The sequence below is a fragment of the Toxotes jaculatrix genome, chromosome 6 (genome assembly GCF_017976425.1).
Source record: "Toxotes jaculatrix isolate fToxJac2 chromosome 6, fToxJac2.pri, whole genome shotgun sequence".
In the NCBI taxonomy this organism is placed as follows: Eukaryota; Metazoa; Chordata; class Actinopteri; family Toxotidae; genus Toxotes; species Toxotes jaculatrix.
In genome coordinates this window covers 16,782,726-16,805,412 of record NC_054399.1, presented here as the reverse complement: position 1 = coordinate 16,805,412, position 22,687 = coordinate 16,782,726, and the positions used below count along the sequence as shown (strand labels likewise).

General features: G+C 35.9%; 2 protein-coding genes across 2 annotated transcripts; one reads left to right on the top strand and one right to left on the bottom strand.

Annotated features, from left to right (window-relative positions):
* Positions 1–8,508: 8,508 nt before the first annotated feature.
* dda1 (DET1 and DDB1 associated 1) lies at positions 8,509–12,210 on the bottom strand. The gene is made up of 5 exons (XM_041041194.1): positions 11,891–12,210; positions 11,246–11,326; positions 11,013–11,064; positions 10,717–10,778; positions 8,509–10,513 (listed from the first exon to the last, which is right to left on the bottom strand). The coding sequence occupies exons 1-5, from the start codon at positions 11,897–11,899 to the stop codon at positions 10,409–10,411; spliced, it is 309 nt and encodes a 102-aa protein (XP_040897128.1). The 5' UTR covers positions 11,900–12,210; the 3' UTR covers positions 8,509–10,408.
* Positions 12,211–17,415: 5,205 nt separating this feature from the next.
* abhd8b (abhydrolase domain containing 8b) lies at positions 17,416–21,405 on the top strand. Its single transcript, XM_041040656.1, has 4 exons — positions 17,416–18,212; positions 19,434–19,604; positions 20,304–20,520; positions 20,932–21,405. Exons 1-4 carry the CDS (start codon positions 17,416–17,418, stop codon positions 21,214–21,216), a joined length of 1,470 nt encoding a protein of 489 aa, XP_040896590.1. The 3' UTR covers positions 21,217–21,405.
* The last annotated feature ends 1,282 nt before the right edge of the window (positions 21,406–22,687 follow it).

Sequence of the window (22,687 nt, the reverse complement as noted above, 5' to 3'; positions counted from 1 at the left end):
TGACTTTTTTTGTCCGAAAAAAACGGCATACTATACTATGACGTTTTTTATGACATTTTGAGGTCAAAAAAAATTTTGACTTTTTTTGCCCGAAAAAAACGGCATACTATACTATGACGTTTTTTATGACATTTTGAGGTCAAAAAAAATTTTGACTTTTTTTGTCCGATTTTGAAGCCTTACTATACTATGACGTTTTTTATGACATTTTGAGGTCAAAAAAATTTTTGACTTTTTTTGGCTGAAAAAAAAGCCATACTATACTATGACATTTTTTATGACATTTTGAGGTCAAAAAAAATTTTGACTTTTTTTGTCCGTTTTTTGACATTTTGAGGTCAAAAAAAATTTTGACTTTTTTTGTCCGAAAAAAAACGGAATACTATACTATGACGTTTTTTATGACATTTTGAGGTCAAAAAATTTTTGACTTTTTTTGCCCGAAAAAAACGGCATACTATACTATGACGTTTTTTATGACATTTTGAGGTCAAAAATTTTTTTGACTTTTTTTGTCCGAAAAAAACGGCATACTATACTATGACGTTTTTTATGACATTTTGAGGTCAAAAAAAATTGTGACTTTTTTTGTCCGATTTTGACGCCTTGCTATACTATGACATTTTTTATGACATTTTGAGGTCAAAAAAAAGTTTTGACTTTTTTTGGCCGAAAAAAAAGCCATACTATACTATGACATTTTTTATGACATTTTGAGGTCAAAAAAAATTTTGACTTTTTTTGCCCGAAAAATACGCCATACTATACTATGACGTTTTTTATGACATTTTGAGGTCAAAAAAATTTTTGACTTTTTTTGGCCGAAAAAAAGCCATACTATACTATGACATTTTTTATGACATTTTGAGGTCAAAAAAAATTTTGACGTTTTTTGTCCGATTTTGACGCCTTACTATACTATGACGTTTTTTATGACATTTTGAGGTCAAAAAAAATTTTGACTTTTTTTGTCCGATTTTGACGCCTTACTATACTATGACGTTTTTTATGACATTTTGAGGTCAAAAAAAATGTTGACTTTTTTGTCCGATTTTGACACCTTACTATACTATGACGTTTTTTATGACATTTTGAGGTCAAAAAAAATTTTGACTTTTTTTGCCCGAAAAAAACGGCATACTATACTATGACGTTTTTTATGACATTTTGAGGTCAAAAAAAATTTTGACTTTTTTTGTCCGATTTTGAAGCCTTACTATACTATGACGTTTTTTATGACATTTTGAGGTCAAAAAAAAGTTTGACTTTTTTTGCCCGAAAAATACGCCATACTATACTATGACGTTTTTTATGACATTTTGAGGTCAAAAATTTTTTTGACTTTTTTTGTCCGAAAAAAACGGCATACTATACTATGACGTTTTTTATGACATTTTGAGGTCAAAAAAAATTGTGACTTTTTTTGTCCGATTTTGACGCCTTGCTATACTATGACATTTTTTATGACATTTTGAGGTCAAAAAAAAGTTTTGACTTTTTTTGGCCGAAAAAAAAGCCATACTATACTATGACATTTTTTATGACATTTTGAGGTCAAAAAAAATTTTGACTTTTTTTGCCCGAAAAATACGCCATACTATACTATGACGTTTTTTATGACATTTTGAGGTCAAAAAATTTTTGACTTTTTTTGCCCGAAAAAAACGCCATACTATACTATGACGTTTTTTATGACATTTTGAGGTCAAAAAAATTTTGACTTTTTTTGTCCGAAAAAAACGGCATACTATACTATGACGTTTTTTATGACATTTTGAGGTCAAAAAAAATTTTGACTTTTTTTGTCCGATTTTGACGCCTTACTATACTATGACGTTTTTTATGACATTTTGAGGTCAAAAAAATTTTTGACTTTTTTTGTCCGAAAAAAACGGCATACTATACTATGACGTTTTTTATGACATTTTGAGGTCAAAAAAAATTTTGACTTTTTTTGTCCGAAAAAAACGGCATACTATACTATGACGTTTTTTATGACATTTTGAGGTAAAAAAAAATTTTGACTTTTTTTTGCCCGAAAAAAACGGCATACTATACTATGACGTTTTTTATGACATTTTGAGGTCAAAAAAAATTTTGACTTTTTTGTCCGATTTTGACACCTTACTATACTATGACGTTTTTTATGACATTTTGAGGTCAAAAAAAATTTTGACTTTTTTTGTCCGATTTTGACGCCTTACTATACTATGGCGTTTTTTATGACATTTTGAGGTCAAAAAAATTTTTGACTTTTTTTGTCCGAAAAAAACGGCATACTATACTATGACGTTTTTTATGACATTTTGAGGTCAAAAAAAATTTTGACTTTTTTTGTCCGATTTTGACGCCTTACTATACTATGACGTTTTTTATGACATTTTGAGGTCAAAAAAAATTTTGACTTTTTTTGTCCGATTTTGACGCCTTACTATACTATGGCGTTTTTTATGACATTTTGAGGTCAAAAAAATTTTTGACTTTTTTTGTCCGAAAAAAACGGCATACTATACTATGACGTTTTTTATGACATTTTGAGGTCAAAAAAATTTTTGACTTTTTTTGTCCGATTTTGACGCCTTACTATACTATGACGTTTTTTATGACATTTTGAGGTCAAAAAAAATTTTGACTTTTTTTGTCCGAAAAAAACGGCATACTATACTATGACGTTTTTTATGACATTTTGAGGTCAAAAAAAATTTTGACTTTTTTTGCCCGAAAAAAAACGGCATACTATACTATGACGTTTTTTATGACATTTTGAGGTCAAAAAAAATTTTGACGTTTTTTGTCCGTTTTTTGACATTTTGAGGTCAAAAAAAATTTTGACTTTTTTTGTCCGAAAAAAACGGCATACTATACTATGACGTTTTTTATGACATTTTGAGGTCAAAAAATTTTTGACTTTTTTTGCCCGAAAAAAACGGCATACTATACTATGACGTTTTTTATGACATTTTGAGGTCAAAAAATTTTTGACTTTTTTTGCCCGAAAAAAACGCCATACTATACTATGACGTTTTTTATGACATTTTGAGGTCAAAAAAATTTTGACTTTTTTTGTCCGAAAAAAACGGCATACTATACTATGACGTTTTTTATGACATTTTGAGGTCAAAAAAAATTGTGACTTTTTTTGTCCGATTTTGACGCCTTGCTATACTATGACATTTTTTATGACATTTTGAGGTCAAAAAAAAGTTTTGACTTTTTTTGGCTGAAAAAAAAGCCATACTATACTATGACGTTTTTTATGACATTTTGAGGTCAAAAAATTTTTGACTTTTTTTGCCCGAAAAAAACGCCATACTATACTATGACGTTTTTTATGACATTTTGAGGTCAAAAAAATTTTGACTTTTTTTGTCCGAAAAAAACGGCATACTATACTATGACGTTTTTTATGACATTTTGAGGTCAAAAAAAATTTTGACTTTTTTTGTCCGATTTTGACGCCTTACTATACTATGACGTTTTTTATGACATTTTGAGGTCAAAAAAATTTTTGACTTTTTTTGTCCGAAAAAAACGGCATACTATACTATGACGTTTTTTATGACATTTTGAGGTCAAAAAAAATTTTGACTTTTTTTGTCCGATTTTGACGCCTTACTATACTATGGCGTTTTTTATGACATTTTGAGGTCAAAAAAATTTTTGACTTTTTTTGTCCGAAAAAAACGGCATACTATACTATGACGTTTTTTATGACATTTTGAGGTCAAAAAAAATTTTGACTTTTTTTGTCCGATTTTGACGCCTTACTATACTATGACGTTTTTTATGACATTTTGAGGTCAAAAAAAATTTTGACTTTTTTTGTCCGAAAAAAACGGCATACTATACTATGACGTTTTTTATGACATTTTGAGGTCAAAAAAAATTTTGACTTTTTTTGCCCGAAAAAAACGGCATACTATACTATGACGTTTTTTATGACATTTTGAGGTCAAAAAAAATTTTGACTTTTTTTGTCCGATTTTGAAGCCTTACTATACTATGACGTTTTTTATGACATTTTGAGGTCAAAAAAATTTTTGACTTTTTTTGGCCGAAAAAAAAGCCATACTATACTATGACATTTTTTATGACATTTTGAGGTCAAAAAAAATTTTGACGTTTTTTGTCCGTTTTTTGACATTTTGAGGTCAAAAAAAATTTTGACTTTTTTTGTCCGAAAAAAACGGCATACTATACTATGACGTTTTTTATGACATTTTGAGGTCAAAAAATTTTTGACTTTTTTTTGCCCGAAAAAAACGGCATACTATACTATGACGTTTTTTATGACATTTTGAGGTCAAAAATTTTTTTGACTTTTTTTGTCCGAAAAAAACGGCATACTATACTATGACGTTTTTTATGACATTTTGAGGTCAAAAAAAATTGTGACTTTTTTTGTCCGATTTTGACGCCTTGCTATACTATGACATTTTTTATGACATTTTGAGGTCAAAAAAAAGTTTTGACTTTTTTTGGCCGAAAAAAAAGCCATACTATACTATGACATTTTTTATGACATTTTGAGGTCAAAAAAAATTTTGACTTTTTTTGCCCGAAAAATACGCCATACTATACTATGACGTTTTTTATGACATTTTGAGGTCAAAAAATTTTTGACTTTTTTTGCCCGAAAAAAACGCCATACTATACTATGACGTTTTTTATGACATTTTGAGGTCAAAAAAATTTTGACTTTTTTTGTCCGAAAAAAACGGCATACTATACTATGACGTTTTTTATGACATTTTGAGGTCAAAAAAAATTTTGACTTTTTTTGTCCGATTTTGACGCCTTACTATACTATGACGTTTTTTATGACATTTTGAGGTCAAAAAATTTTTTGACTTTTTTTGTCCGAAAAAAACGGCATACTATACTATGACGTTTTTTATGACATTTTGAGGTCAAAAAAAATTTTGACTTTTTTTGTCCGATTTTGACGCCTTACTATACTATGGCGTTTTTTATGACATTTTGAGGTCAAAAAAATTTTTGACTTTTTTTGTCCGAAAAAAACGGCATACTATACTATGAAGTTTTTTATGACATTTTGAGGTCAAAAAAAATTTTGACTTTTTTTGTCCGATTTTGACGCCTTACTATACTATGACGTTTTTTATGACATTTTGAGGTCAAAAAAAATTTTGACTTTTTTTGTCCGAAAAAAAACGGCATACTATACTATGACGTTTTTTATGACATTTTGAGGTCAAAAAAAATTTTGACTTTTTTTGCCCGAAAAAAACGGCATACTATACTATGACGTTTTTTATGACATTTTGAGGTCAAAAAAAATTGTGACTTTTTTTGTCCGATTTTGAAGCCTTACTATACTATGACGTTTTTTATGACATTTTGAGGTCAAAAAAATTTTTGACTTTTTTTGGCCGAAAAAAAAGCCATACTATACTATGACATTTTTTATGACATTTTGAGGTCAAAAAAAATTTTGACGTTTTTTGTCCGTTTTTTGACATTTTGAGGTCAAAAAAAATTTTGACTTTTTTTGTCCGAAAAAAACGGCATACTATACTATGACGTTTTTTATGACATTTTGAGGTCAAAAAAAATTTTGACTTTTTTTGGCTGAAAAAAACGGCATACTATACTATGACGTTTTTTATGACATTTTGAGGTCAAAAAGATTTTTGACTTTTTTTGGCCGATTTTGACACCTTACTATACTATGACGTTTTTTATGACATTTTGAGGTCAAAAAAATTTTTGACTTTTTTTGTCCGATTTTGACGCCTTACTATACTATGACGTTTTTTATGACATTTTGAGGTCAAAAAAAATTTTGACTTTTTTGTCCGATTTTGACGCCTTACTATACTATGACGTTTTTCATGACATTTTGAGGTCAAAAAAAATTTTGACTTTTTTTGGCTGAAAAAAACGGCATACTATACTATGACGTTTTTTATGACATTTTGAGGTCAAAAAGATTTTTGACTTTTTTTGGCCAATTTTGACGCCTTACTATACTATGACGTTTTTTATGACATTTTGAGGTCAAAAAAATTTTGACTTTTTTTGTCCGATTTTGACGCCTTACTATACTATGACGTTTTTTATGACATTTTGAGGTCAAAAAATATTTTGACTTTTTTTGTCCGATTTTGACGCCTTACTATACTATGACGTTTTTAATGACATTTTGAGGTCAAAAAATTTTTTGACTTTTTTTGTCCGATTTTGACGCCTTACTATACTATGACGTTTTTTATGACATTTTGAGGTCAAAAAAAAATGTTGACTTTTTTTGTCCGATTTTGACACCTTACTATACTATGACGTTTTTTATGACATTGTGAGGTAAAAAAAATTTTGACTTTTTTTTGGCCAATTTTGACGCCTTACTATACTATGACGTTTTTTATGACATTTTGAGGCTAAAAAAATTTTTGACATCTTTTTTCCGATTTTGACGCCATACTATAGTATGACTTTTTTATGACATTTTGAGGTCTTACAAAAAAATGACTTTTTTGGCATTTTTTGACGCCTTACTATAGTATGACGTTTTTTATGACATTTTGAGGTCTTACAAAAAAATGCCAAAAAAAGTCATTTTTTGACGCCTTACGGCCGTATGACATTTTTTATGACATTTTGAGGTCTTACAAAAAAATGACTAATTTTGGCATTTTTTGACGCCTTTGAGGTAAAAAAAAATTTTGACTTTTTTTTGCCCGAAAAAAACGGCATACTATACTATGACGTTTTTTATGACATTTTGAGGTCAAAAAAAATGTTGACTTTTTTGTCCGATTTTGACACCTTACTATACTATGACGTTTTTTATGACATTTTGAGGTCAAAAAAAATTTTGACTTTTTTTGTCCGATTTTGACGCCTTACTATACTATGGCGTTTTTTATGACATTTTGAGGTCAAAAAAATTTTTGACTTTTTTTGTCCGAAAAAAACGGCATACTATACTATGACGTTTTTTATGACATTTTGAGGTCAAAAAAAATTTTGACTTTTTTTGTCCGATTTTGACGCCTTACTATACTATGACGTTTTTTATGACATTTTGAGGTCAAAAAAAATTTTGACTTTTTTTGTCCGAAAAAAAACGGCATACTATACTATGACGTTTTTTATGACATTTTGAGGTCAAAAAAAATTTTGACTTTTTTTGCCCGAAAAAAACGGCATACTATACTATGACGTTTTTTATGACATTTTGAGGTCAAAAAAAATTTTGACTTTTTTTGTCCGATTTTGAAGCCTTACTATACTATGACGTTTTTTATGACATTTTGAGGTCAAAAAATATTTTGACTTTTTTTGTCCGATTTTGACGCCTTACTATACTATGACGTTTTTAATGACATTTTGAGGTCAAAAAATTTTTTGACTTTTTTTGTCCGATTTTGACGCCTTACTATACTATGACGTTTTTTATGACATTTTGAGGTCAAAAAAAAATGTTGACTTTTTTTGTCCGATTTTGACACCTTACTATACTATGACGTTTTTTATGACATTGTGAGGTAAAAAAAATTTTGACTTTTTTTTGGCCAATTTTGACGCCTTACTATACTATGACGTTTTTTATGACATTTTGAGGCTAAAAAAATTTTTGACATCTTTTTTCCGATTTTGACGCCATACTATAGTATGACTTTTTTATGACATTTTGAGGTCTTACAAAAAAATGACTTTTTTGGCATTTTTTGACGCCTTACTATAGTATGACGTTTTTTATGACATTTTGAGGTCTTACAAAAAAATGCCAAAAAAAGTCATTTTTTGACGCCTTACGGCCGTATGACATTTTTTATGACATTTTGAGGTCTTACAAAAAAATGACTAATTTTGGCATTTTTTGACGCCTTACTATAGTATGACGTTTTTTATGACATTTTGAGGTCTTACAAAAAATGACTTTTTTGGCATTTTTTTGACGCCTTACGGCCGTATGACATTTTTTATGACATTTTGAGTTCTTACAAAAAAATGACTTTTTTTGGCATTTTTTGACGCCTTACTATAGTATGACGTTTTTTATGACATTTTGAGGTCTTACAAAAAAATGACTTTTTTTGGCATTTTTTGACGCCTTAGGGCCGTATGACGTGCTGAAACCTACAACTCCCCAGTTGGAAGCTACCAAACAATGAACATAGCATTGGACAATTACTGTCTGACGTAATTTAGTAATGCCCAAGTTTGCACTTTTTTATTTTTAACGTTAACTAAGCATTGCTTACTGTCCGACGATGTTGTTTGGTTGCTTTACACCACGCATGCATGCGTGAATTCTATGACGCGGATTCGTACGCGAGTACGTATGAATCGATCTTTAGAAAATGAGAATCGATTCAGGAGAATCGATTTTATCAACACAGCTCTAAAGAACACTGCACACGATTCTCTTTTTCTCCCTCACAATTTATTCTCCTCAAGATCAAGGCTTTACAGAATCTCCTTTAAGACAGAGATTTCATAAATATAATCATGTATTTAAAGCACCACATGACAGAAACCCAGTTTCAATCCAGTTTTATTTCAGCAAAGCTAAAAAGAATATGTCTAACACAGGAGATGGGGCAAGGCTTAGGGTGTAGTAGAACAGTCTATCTGAGCAGAAGCCTAACATGGTTTTTACGCTTCAAAAACAGACAGGGTATTTACACCGTAGATGTCTGACCACACTATGAACCCACGCTGCAGCATCAACTGATAAAAGGACAGGAAGGACAGGAGGCTTTGATGTGACTCTTAATGGGCAGTGGTAAGAACATTTAATAAAAAGCTTTATTCAGTGTTGTACAGTATATGACACCAATACAAACTGAATCTCTGGAACAAGGCAGGATGGCGACTGCACTTTGCTGTGCATGCTTATTGTGCATTCTGTGGCTTAAAATATAACACCCCTTTAACCCCCTCGTGTTCACCTAAGCCAGCTCTCAGACAAAAACCAGGTGGGCCTCTTGCAAAGACAGGCTGAACAGTTAACTTATCCCAGGCCCAGAGCCGGGGGAGCAAAAGGGTCTAAACCATGACAACAGGTTGTAAGGCCTCTAGGCTTATACCTTCCACAGACCCCCGAGATAACATCACAACTCCAACACCCCTTAAGTTTTATTACTGGCCCAGGAATATAAGACCCAGTCGTGAAAACATCAACATGCAAGGCAAGGTAACAACCACTGGGTACATGGCTCTTGTCTTTCCTTTCACAAGGGTGATTTTCTACTGTATCCATGGGCATGTATTATTTTACAAAAAGGCAGACACAAAGATGTTCCATCAGATAAACTAATTCTGGTATTGGTAATTATTTACACACAACATAATGTATTCTTTTTTCCCTTTTCCATACATTACAATACATATTTTTCTTCACTATCTGTGCTGTTACCAAGTTGTGCAACTGAAAATCCAACAATATGATTAACATTTTCATATTTGGTCGTAACTTCTTCCTTCTTTTTCTTTTATATCCTTTGATGAAAGAAAAGGTAGAACTCAAGGCCAAAACCTTTCTTGAGGGCTTTGATTGGCCAGAAGGTGGTGCTAGATGTAAAAATATTTCTCAGTAACACCAACACAATATTTACCCTACAAGCACAAGTCCCAGAATAGAATGAAGATATGTATATTCACCATAAACACACATCTAAGGGGAAGAGCTGCTTCTACTTTGTGCTGTTCTTCACAGTGCATTCTTGGTTCTGTTGATTCAAACAGTGTGGAGAAATGTTGCAATGCCCCCATGTGGTTGCAGAGTGGGCAGTGAAACTGAGAGGGCGGGCACTGTGGCTGGCAGGAAGCTCATTGCCATACATAAACAATAATAGTTATAATAAAATTAACAGTAACAAAATGTTATCTTCGCACATATCAGGACAGACTCTCCAGGAGACAGAAGGCTACACAAGTCATGTACCAGTTATGAGACTGATTTTAAGGGTAGTGTCTGACTTATATCTGTCAAGTCCATCTCTGATCTTAAATCTACTCTGACACTTGTTCAACTATTCACTCATCTCACACATACGGTACATTACACAATAAACACACGCTCACAGCTCAGCATGCATACAAACATATACATATATACTAACCCACTCAGGGAATTGCCAACATTAATTAAAGAAACACCAGTATAAAATTCCCTCTCTGGTGATGGCTCTGCTCTGTTAATGTTGCGACTAACAGTGATCTTTTGATGCACTCTATCTTCACATCATTTGTTGACAGGAATTTCCAGAATTCTTTATGGGTGATTTCTTGATTTTATGACAGGAAAGGCTTCCTGTTACACTACTGTAATGGTCAGAAGTCTGTATTCAGGTGGGATTATCCTTTGTTTTTGTTAGTTTACACTGGCTATACCCTGTACAAACAAACACTCACACATCCATGCACACACATACATTTATGAGTCCTCATTCATCTCTTGGCTATCTGTCCTGGCGATCTTCCTTGGGGGTGCTGGGCTGCCACCCTCAACTTGTTCCTGCTCCCTTTTCTTTGCTGCATTCTGTTTGACACAAAGCATTGTACAGCACTCAGTAAAACCACAAAGTTTCTTTTTAATTACAATCAAGCTACCAAAGATCAAAGATTATTCATTGTTTTATGATGCTCATAAGTAACTGAGTCCTTTATAAATAGTCAGAAAATTACCGTCAATAAATGAAGCCAGACTTAGGAAAGTAACTCCAAAGAACTGAACATGCTCACCTTTTTGTCCCACTGCTGATGGAGGTAACGCAGAAGGATGTTGGTTTTCTCTGTTACAATAACTGCAGAGCAAACACAGTCAGTATATTACTAACAAGTAGAGTTTAAAACGGATCAATTCAGGGCACAATCTCCACAGAACAATGCCAATGTAGACTTGGTTTACATGCATTTCCTGAAAACACCTCAGTGATCAACCACAACAAAGGCTTCTGTTAATAACAGTTTACTGTCCATTTATTGTTTAATATTAAAGACTACTCGCAGAGACTATTCACTGTAAGTTTGGTACTTACTCTGTTCAGATGGGTATTCACGTGTTGGAAGGTACACCGAGGGCCTCCGATTCTGTAAAACAGGACAGAAAGGGGTAACTGTAGCTGTACATTGTCCTCATGCATGATTTATGTGTATTTATTTATTTTGATCTTGATATATGAGTAAATATATATATAGTTGTTAAACATCTAATCCATAGAAAATATTCATTGGGATTAGCGACAGTCTCAGGAAATTATGGGCTACTTACAGATGCTTTACAAACAGAATCTGCATGAAACCTGCTGAAGTTGCTCTTATTGTAGACAGGAAGTCCTTTCAAGAAATCTGCCTGTGGGAAGAAAGGGACATTTGACAAAAGTCTTTTCTTTCATATCTTTCAAATACCCTATATCTTAGGTCATCTGTCAATCTACCCTACACAAAGATTCTACTGTTAACAAACAGACTTGATATTCACCTGTGGCATTTCATAACAACAGAACAACAGTGTAAAGAGTAAGTATCAAAAGCTTTCTAATACAGAGGAGCGGAGGTGTCCTTGCAAATGACTGTAGTTGCAAGATAAGAGGTCGGTGCTGGGCGTTCCCTCATCAAAGAAACCCCTGCACGCCAATGGGCCTGCTGCTCTCTCTGTAACGTCCCCGGCCACCTCCAGTGATTGGAGGTGGTGATATCAGATCGACTGTACGGCAAGTGGTTTCAAATTAGCAAGTCAGAGCTGAGCACAAAACGATGCCGGCTTGGCCTTGGTAAATGAATGCCAACAGGAGGAGCAGGTGTGGCTAGCAGCTAACTGTTTCTTAGAAAGCTCGCTGTTATTATATGTCCTCTGAGAACTGTAGCGCAGCGTATTAAGATAACATCACAAACGTGGTGTTTGGGGAATAAGTACCTTCTCCATGATGATGGTAGAAACGTCGAAACGCCGACTGGCTTGATGTCTGTTGTACTGGTCGTGATGGCAGACAGTGTGAGAATGTTACGGTTAGCCGCGCTAGCTTACTGGCTAGTTCACCAAGGCAGCTGTCCTCTCCGGTCCTCTTGGCAAACGAAACAACGACCTTCACGCACACGTTGCTGTTTCCATTCTACGTCCCAGTGTCCATGAAAAGGAGATACCACAATCAGAAAAAACAACCCAAGTTGTTGTGGCATGGGTTAGCAAAGCTAGTTACAGGACTTGTTCAGCTAGCATGATGGTAGCGATGCTTTCTTGGCCACGCCCCGAGCGCGTCCATTGGCCTACCCTTTCAACCACGTGGTAGGAGCTCGAACATACAGCCAATCATTTAACAGAAGAGAGGCTAGGCAGTGGACAAGGTAATCTGCTCTGCACATGATGAGCATCATTAAAAAAAAAAAAAAAAAGCATCAGCAGCTACTGATTTGTCAGTTTCAATTTAAGTGTTTTAAGTGTAAGCCCATGGTAAAGTTAACCAGGCTAATAAAATCAAGAGCATAAAAAGAATACAAACATAAAACCATCAAGGCATTATGTTCTGTCAAAACTGGACTTGGATACAATTAGTTTTTTTGTTTTGTTTTGTTTTGTTTTGTTTTGTTTTGTTTTATCAGCGTTAGGTAATGAAACATCCTTAACTTAAACTTAGCTAGTAGAATAGAATAGAATGCCTTTTATTGTCACTATACGTTTTTACATGTACAATGAGATAAAAAGCAACTCCTTCTCCAGTGCTAACATGTATGTAGAATATATATAACATAGAATAGAACAGAATAAGTATAGTGCAAAGAAAATATAGAAAATATAAAAAATAAAAAATATAAAAGAGGAGCGGAAAGGTGCACAGTTCTGAGGTGCTGTGTACATATGCAAGAAGAATAAATAGGGTTATTATAGAGTTTGATATATAGTGTGGGTTTTTGCACATTATCAGATGTTGCACAGTATACAGATATTGCACAGTGTTATCAGTAAACATTAAATATTAAGTATTGCATATTAGGTCATCTGGTGATCTTACTACATTATGAGAAGTTTCATCTGTGAATGGACATACTAGGTCAGCTTGTGAAAGAGTATGGCAGTCACTGTAATTCCATATGACTGAAGGCAATCAAACTGTTTGCTTCATATTGCTTAAACCTAGAGATCCACTGGTGTTATATAAAACACTATAGTAATTGCATTACTTAGAATAATAATTTGTGTTTGATCTGGAATTTCAACAAAAAAGTTCAATTACCCAGTTAAATATAGTTTAAACCTGGCAAATATTGTTGATTTCAAAAGTTTAACCACAAAATGCCTTCTACATCACTGAAAGACCAACCTTAATATGTTATAGCTGGAGGGAAACCTAAATGATACAGTAATTAGCTCTGAGGGTTCGCTGGGTCTTGATTTGTGTGGTCTGCTCTCACCTCACTCTGGCACCTGCATCCTTGGACTCCCAACAAGTAGTTACCTAGCAACAACAGCCATGGCAACAGCCACAGGACCAGCTCCTTGTGATGCTGGCAAATGGAATGCTGATAAGATGGAGAGAGTTTATTCATGCTTAGTGGAGAGGATTTGGGTAAAACACATTATGTACTATATTTTAAATATTAAAATCCAAAATAATCACAAGTTATGGGGAGGAGATGCCTTTCTTTCTTTCTTAATAAATCATTAATAAGGGGTTTCAAAACAAATCATCAAATCAAAGAGTTACAAAAGAGTTAAATATATATATTATTAAAAATTTTTTTTGACAACCTGTAACAGCAACCACTCATAAACAGTTTATAAACGGTGCCTTATCATCAAAGAGTATCATTTAGGTAAGTAAGCAAACCAATCTGATTTACTGCAGCTATTTTAATCTCTGCAGAAAAGCAAAGTGGCACTTTGTTGTTAACTTATTTTGTATGGAATTTAATTTTTTTTATCAAACATTTAAATGGGCAGCCTTTTACACTAAGAACACTTTGTTGTTGTTGTTGTTGTTGTTGTTGTTGTTTTTCCACTAATGTATCCACTGGTTGTCTCGCGTCACATAGCAGCAGGGGGCAGCTCCTCACACCCGCAAACGGAGGTAACAGCGGTTCAGTCGCACCGACAGCTGATGGATTTAAAACACCCTGACATCCTGCTGAGCTCCGGTGCGTCTCCACTCGTTGTCACTGATGTTCCTACAGGGAACTGGAGCGCTAGAACATACAGATATATGGATCTACTTCTGAACCACAGAAAGAAATGCTGCCTGTAGGCTGATAGTGGCCGCCATGTGGAGGCTGCCTACAGGACAACAGAACACAGATAAATTAGATTATTGGATTGACTGCAACAGATTATAGCTCCCCTACTTCCTCCATGCTTCATAAGAAAACCACATCAATCTGATCATATTTCACGCAGAGTTTTCGGGAATATCGAGGTAGGTATTTTTCTTTATCCTATTGCCTCGTATTTTTTTGTTTCGTTTTGTTTAGTTTTTTTTTTCTTGTACTGTAATTGTTTTGATCACCATAACCTATGGATTTTGGCAGCCAACATGAAGTAGGTCGCTACATAGATTACGCTGCTTTCAGCCAAGACAGACGGGTTATTTAGTATAATATTATATAACTGAATTTTATTTGGCAACAGTTTAAACTAAAAGAGAAAACATTCTCGCACTTACCTTATTTGCTGCATCAGACACCAGTGAGTGGCCTATTCAACTGCCTTTTATTGTCATTAGTGAATAGACAGGGCCACGAGCTTCACCCAAAGGACCACGTAAAAGATGATTTATTTCACTGAAATCAGCAACAAGCCTAGATCAACTGTTTTTTTTTTTTTTTTTTTTTGTTTGTTTGTTTGTTTTGCACAAGTTACCACGTTAGGTTTGTGTAAGTTTTTGCAGTTTTGTTGAACGGACACTATAAATGTCCATTTTGAATAATCCATTCAGCTTTGATCAGCACGTCTCAAATGACTCAAAATTTATTTTTGAATGAGTTCCATTGTGCAGAACATATATTCACATAATAAGCAACCTATGACAGGATGCAGCCCTCCCATAAAACTCTGCCTAAATGCTTAATAAATGACTTAAATCATTCAAAGCTGTAGTGTTTTTCATTAGTTCTGCTACATCACATGTATTCATACAAAGCAACATCCGGACTTAAGATGTGTATTACACAATGTTGTAATTCAGTTCTTCCATGTGGCATCTTTTTTCATGCAGAAAAGAATGATGTATTTCACAGGCAAATAGATGTTCATTGATGAAATTATAGTTTACTACCAAGCAAGTGCAGTACCTAAGTCAAACACACACTCTTTTCTGGGCATCAGTCCCCCACTGTGATTGTGTCTGACCTGTGAATCATTATATAACGGCTTCCTGCAGCCACTGACAACATGTAGCGACTGCAGCAGGAAGTAAATTCACAGATGGCGTGATAGCAGTGAATCATATGTCTAAATGGAAAACATCATGGAGGAGGAGGAAACCCCCACAGTTATGAAACACATCTTTGGGATGTTGCTGAAGGATAAAACTGTGTTGAACATTTTGTTCAGTTTGAACAGTTAGTCGGGGCCTGTGATTGGTTGTTGTCAGTTCAAATCTGAGTGGGAAAGCACTTGCTTCTCCCTCATCACCCTCCAATGAAGTGCTCTTAAACAAAGCATTTAATGCTGCTCCAGTGGCCTACAGAAAAAAACACTGTAGTACTAGTTCCACGTAGTACTAGTTACTTCCAAGTGTGATTTTCTACAACTTTATAAGCTGTAACTGAAAAAGAGTCTCTGTACTGGAGTTTTTAGGGGTGGACAAAGGTTTTTGGATTGGTTTAGACCACGGTAGGGAAACTAAAAGTTACTAAACAGAACACACACACAAAAAGAACTGCATAAATCACAGGTCACACCTCGTGCCTGGACAATGGAGGCCTTTTGATGCAAGAGCAATATTAGTGATCAATGTGTCACCCCGAATGATATCCAAATGGCCTGCTCAGCCTCCTTAGTACACATACAGCACTGCACAACACTGCTGTTTGGAAAGAGGATGTGCAAGTATAAGCAAAAAGGGCATGAGAATAGCCAGCAAAGCAGGAATGCTGTAATACATTGTGTTCATAATCCCCAGATGAAAGCAGTAGCTGATGGGTTGGAAGTACAGAAAAAGATGCAACAAATCTCCCAGAGGGTAAAACTCTTGCCGTACAGTGTCACTGTTTTCACCAAGAGATAGACAGATTGTGTTGTGTAGGCAGAGAGTATAATCCCCTCTAGCAGGCAGGGGAGCAGCAGGAAGGCAAGATAATGCAACAAGCTGAGAGACTTGCAGACCCTGTTTGGCTGCTCGGCTGTTGCCATGGCTGGTAATCAACTGACAATATATACCGTATACTGTCACTGTAGTGCTTATGAGACATGCATTATACATAGTCTCATCCAGTCTTTGGATATGAAATGACTGTAAATTGTTTGTGCTTTTTCAAAAGATACTGTTATTTTTTTGATCTCATGAAAAAGCTATTTCATTATCGTAGGTAGGTGTTTTAGGATAATCATGAAATCCGTACTTCTTGATGTGCACGTTTATCATTTCTCCACATTTATCATAACATGAGCACTTCCATGACTAAGATCATGTGAATGTATGTGCTAGTGTGCTCTCTATATGAGCTTAATTTAGACTAAAAGTAATAATCTAACTCTATTCTTTAATATGATTTTAAAAAATATGAATATCCATAATCTTTACTAGTCCTTACTCATAAAAAGCACCACTAATTACTGTTGGTTGTTCTGTGGACAGTATAGCAGTGTGTGCTGGTGCAGAGTGATCACATGGTGGACAGCTTTAACTCACAGAGCTATAACCGTCCCTGTCTATTAATACCCCGCAAAGGCCACATGGAGGGAGGATGCTGCTCACTTACGAAAGTCGCAAGGGTTTAAAACGTAATTAGATACCAGATTGTAAAGGCACAAGAACTTGTTTACTTCTTTGAAAGACACAGGGTTCATAGATGCTCATTCGATGTAGAGATGTAAAGTTCTTCTGGAAAATTACAAGTACATTATGATAATGGTATATCGTGATACTCTTTTTAAAATTAGTTTCTGTAGTATACACAACTATGCAACTTCTATTTCACTGTTGTTATCAGAGAATTGAAACAAAGACATGCATAATTTGAACTTCAAATATTCTTAGCAAGCTCTATCACCTGTCAACTGACATATTCACAAGTTGAAAGAATTAATTGATATAGCTCATCTAGATTTCTAGGCTCAATATAACAGTTTTTATCATCTTTATAGTCTATATAGCTTTGAGTTAAATAGAGTACTTGCTTATAACTGTGGTTCCTTTTTTTTCTGTGACCTTGTTTCATTTATATTTGCAAGTTTGTGCTGATCTAAATGTGTTTCTATATGAATGTATTCCCTCCAGACTGGCAGCCATGCTGACCAGCTTTATGGAAGGTCTTCTCTGCTGCCTGACCTCAAAGTCTGCCAACGTTGTGGTCCCTGTAGAAACCTCAGAACCTGCCGATGGCTACGAGTTTGTGGAGGTGAAACCAGGCCGTGTCCTGCGGGTTCGACACATCATCCCTGACCGGCCAGTGGTGGAGGAACCCACTGCGCAGTGTGGGAGTGTCAGCTGCAAACGAAAGATCACAGTATATCGTAATGGACAGCTATTCATCGAGAACTTAGGCGACAGGGCGAGTGCAGAGCTGAAAAACTGCCAGAATGGGGAGACAGAACCTAACAGCACCGTAGAGGTTGAACTTACAGACTGTGGTAACTCTTCACCACCCGTCCGCATCCCTGAGGCAAGATCAGACTCTATCACAGCTGGAAACAATGGGGCATCTGAAACAGGAGCAGGAGGAGAGGCACCTGGTGCTGGACAGACTGACCAGGCCCAGCAACCCAGGAAACGCAGGCGGAAGCCCAAGCGCATTGTGGTGATTGACAGTGAGAGGAAGATATCAGCCTGTAAAGGGACGCATCCAGATGTGGTTCTGTTCTTCATCCATGGAGTGGGAGGCTCACTGGATATCTGGGGAAACCAGTTGGAATACTTTTCTCGGCTGGGCTACGAAGTGATTTCCCCGGACCTGGCAGGTCACGGAGCCAGCTCCGCACCACAGATAGCTGCAGCGTACACTTTCTATGCCCTGGCTGAGGATATGAGACTAATCTTCAAGAGATATGCACGCAAGAGGAATATTCTCATAGGACATTCTTATGGGTAAATTTTAAAATCCAAACATTCACATAAAAAACACAGTGGAACCGAAAGCAATATGTCCTTAACAAAAGCAGTGAAATGTCACTATGACTTATAAAAATCTTCAGTTGCAGGGTTTTTTGTTTGTTTGTTGTTGTTTTTTTTTAGATAGACACACTGTATAAAGACAAAAACATACTTTTTGGTTCCCCTTGTCTCTGATTGGTTCCCCATGGTATTAAAGTAAAATAAAAGTATGAGAAGTCCAGAAAGGTAATGTGAGCATGGCAGGACCTGTTATTTACATATTATGTAATTACATCAACACTGACAAATGTTATAGTAACATATTTACAAAATATACAAAATCAACTGACAGCAGTATTAACAGCAGTATTATGTGCAGCTCCATTTAGTTACCTGCCACAATACTTGTAACTGATTTTGCAACAATATATTGTTGGTGTGTGAATTACCTGTATGACTTACCTGTTAAGGTGTCCCGCTTTGGTTTATCGTTTGAGTGTAATAGTTAATAGTGCGACAAATGCTAATGTGCTAGCCTGTCAAAGGGATTTTCCATATTATGTTAGCATCGAGATAATCGCTACTTATTACCACTTGTAGGTTGCGATGGAGCTTCCGCCCCTCTGCAAACGTTGCACGTTGCTGTCTTGCTTTGGGGTGTTTCTAGTGCAAAATATTACCACACAGTGGACATGTTGGTGAAACTGAACTGAAATGTTGGTTAGCCACGGTGCTGCTCAATGCTCACCTGCTAGCTGGCTGCAAACTGTGGAGGCGTGTCTCAATGTGACATGGAGTAATGAGACACGCCGCCGTTCAGGAAATCCATTCCACATTTTGCAGCCAGTTAGCAGAGCAGCCGGCAGGGAATCACTTGTGGAGTCTCATTTCAGCAGGCAACGTTAAAGCACAGACATGGTTCATGGATCGGAAATCTTTGCAGGTTGGATCGGAAATTTCCGATCCGTGAAATATGTTGGTATCGGAACCCGATACGGATACTGGATCAGATCGGCACCATCCCTAATTGATATAGTACTTTGAAGTTCTTCTGAAGACTTCATATTTGCTCTACAGTGTATTTACCAAATACTTTGCCCATAAATGCCAGAATTTCCACTCTCAAACATACTTTCCAGGTTAATACATTCTAATTAAAGGACCACAAAAAAAGCCTGCCTATCCTGTAACCAACCTTCTCCTCTTCTTTCCTAGTGTGTCATTCTGTACATTCCTGGCCCATGAATATCCAGAGCAGATCCACAAAATGGTGATGATCAACGGAGGTGGTCCCACAGCTTTGGAGCCCAGCCTCTGCTCCATCTTCAACCTACCCACCTGTGTGCTTCACTGCCTCTCCCCGCTTTTAGCCTGGAGCTTTCTCAAGTAAGACAGACTGCAACAGGACAATAACAGAGACAAAAGCGCTGTGTTTGGTTGACATGTTCATAATTAGTAGACTAAAAAATATTGAACTGCTACAGACAGTGCATTCTTCATAAAAACACGTAATCCGTTTCCTGTCTGTCTCGCAGAATCTGGTCGGTCAGATAGAGCTTTTAATTTAAAACTCATTAGCTCATCTAAGTGATTGTTTTGTAATAAAATACAAGAATTTTGTACAGAACGGAATTTAAAGCTACTACAGGTAAATTACATGGATTAAGTTTTAGTTTATTACTTTATTGATCCCTCAAGCTGGGAAAATTTATTCTCTGCATTTTACTCACACCAGCTGAACGAAACACACACACAAGCATGCACATGTCGACTTGTAACATTTATTTACAAGTCATGATAAGTCAAATAAATAACTGCATTTGGCAGACAAACAATGAGCATGATAAACATACTAGACTACAATGGCATCCCTTTGTCTTTCTCAGGCTAACAGCATGACTGTGTCAAAAGATACAATTTTCCTGCTGAGATACCTAATTATTTGTGTTGCTTGTCTCCTATATGTATTCTACCCTCATGTGGTACTGTGTGTGTGTTTATTTAACCCACAGTTTGATGTCATCAAAATAATACTTTTTTTTTTTTAGTAATTCAGGTAAATCTCCTCTGCTCTGTCCCCCACAGGGCTGGCTTTGCTCGGCAGGGTGCCAAGGAGAAGCAGCTGCTGAAGGAGAACAATGCCTTCAATGTGTCGTCCTTTGTGCTACGTGCCATGATGAGCGGGCAGTACTGGCCTGAGGGGGATGAAGTCTACCATGCTGAGCTCACAGTGCCAATCCTGCTGGTGCACGGCATGCATGACAAGTTTGTTCCGGTTGAAGAAGATCAGCGCATGGCAGAGGTAAAGAGGCATCCTCAGTCCACTGAGTTCAGGATCCAACCTGAAAAATTAACCCCAATAAAGACACTACTGTTACAGAATGAGGCAAACTTTTGGTTAAAGTGACCTGAGAGAACCAGATGGTCAAAATTATAAAAAACAAAACATCAAAGTTATTTCTGTGGGCATCATAAGATTCCTTCCCATTGCATCTATTGTATTTAGAGGATAAGGTTGTGTCTTTCTCTCAACTTCAGTTTGCTTGTCTGTCTCCTGAGAAATTCCCATTTTAAGACATTAAAATCCTTCCTCTAGAGGTTGAAATTATGGTATGATTTGAGTTTTGATTTTTTTGAGAGCAAGCTAGTGCTTTGACACAAAATATAAAGTGGCAAGCATATAAAGTCTTTTTTTGCTTTTAATTTTTGTCAGATCCTCCTGTTGAGCTTCCTTAAGGTCCTGGAGGATGGCAGTCACATGGTCATGATGGAGTGTCCAGAGGCTGTCAACACACTCCTGCATGAGTTTTTCCTCTGGGAGCCCGCCACCCCTCCACCGCCAAAGAAAGACTCAAAAACACGTCCAGAGACTGCCAAAGCTCAATCTGACAACACCAAGGCATCCTCTGAGCCCGCCAAGGTCCGACCCGCAACTGCCAGGCAAACCTCATCAAATGGTGATACAGGGGACAAGCCAGACAGCAAGGCCAAAAAGTGACTGAAGATTAAAACTGACTCAGATTAAAGCTGAAACTTCCAGCGGTTGTTACACTAAATCATGGCTGGCCATACACTTTGTATGTCCTGGGGAACTGAGCTGGTTGGAACTGTTGAACCTGATGATGAGCCAAAAGCCAAAATTTATCTGAAATGATCCAGCTAAAGGTTAATTGGAAGTGGGACAATACAGGGAGTTTAAATCTGATTCCAGTTATGTTTGCAACAAAGCTGAAGGACAGAGGAATTGGGGCTCCGATAATGTAATGAGACAAAGATGGAACATTTGTGGAGCTTGCAGCTTCCTGATCTACATACAGCAGGGAAGATATGGTTGTGCCTTGATAGTGGTGGTGTGTGGTGATGGTGGTAGGACAGGTGGAGCAAGCTGTGGAAACAGTAATATACAGCCATGAGGGCGAGGGGGTGAAAAGTGGTCAAAATTTGACTTCTGTGGACAAGTCAAAAAGCGTCCCCTGCCACACAGACAGGAACATATGAGCATTGAAAGGATAATGCTTGAATGCCTGGTCTGACTTTTCCTAAAATGTAGAAGAGCAAAACAAACTGCTTTGTATGACACATGCTTCTGGTTAACTGTCTGTTATGCTGCTCTATGTTAAGCAACAGCAGAACCTAAACCTTATCCAGACAATCTTAATGCTTAATAAGCCTCATGTATTAGCCTTCTTGAGGTTTAATATCAAATCGTGACACACTTAGCTGTGAAATGTCCTTATGTATGTGTGTGTCAGGAGATTTTTTTTTTTTTGTAGCTAGATTTTTGCATTGAACATAATGATAAATGGTACACCTCAACAATTACAGAATAAAAATGTCATAATTCACAACATAGCACTGAAAACTAATGCAAAAATGTAAATTTAATATTTTGGCCTTTTTAGCTAGAATATAATTTTTGCACCATGTATTAGATGTTTACAAGATAAGGAGTAGCCTTACCTCCTACTTATCGTAGTTATGAGATTTAAGTAACTGCTTCTGCTACCAAAAACACAGAAAAGCATGTTTTGTGGGAGATGGGAGATAGCGTTGTGACTTGTCAAGCTGAAAAAGTGAAGAATGATCAAGTACTGATAAGGACAGAAGTGAAAGTGAATTTGCTGCTTCCTATAATTCAGGGCAACGTGTTCAGGCAAGTGTGCCCTGATAAATTTAGCAACAGTTGAGACTGAGCAATGAATCATTTGTCACCTTATATGGACAGAACGGGCCAAAGATTTTTCATAAATCAAAAGTACATAATGATGTTAAAGTCGTCATAAGAAGGCTTGTAATGGGATGCATCAGGGAAATGCAAAAGCGGGATTTAATAGTCGACATAAACTGCACCCAAGATGACACTACATTTGTAAAAAATTCACTATTTTTCTACTGTGTGCTGTAACTTTTTGGATAGTTAAAATCCCGCCTACAACAAAAAGTCATTCACAATGATTAACTTTGATGCA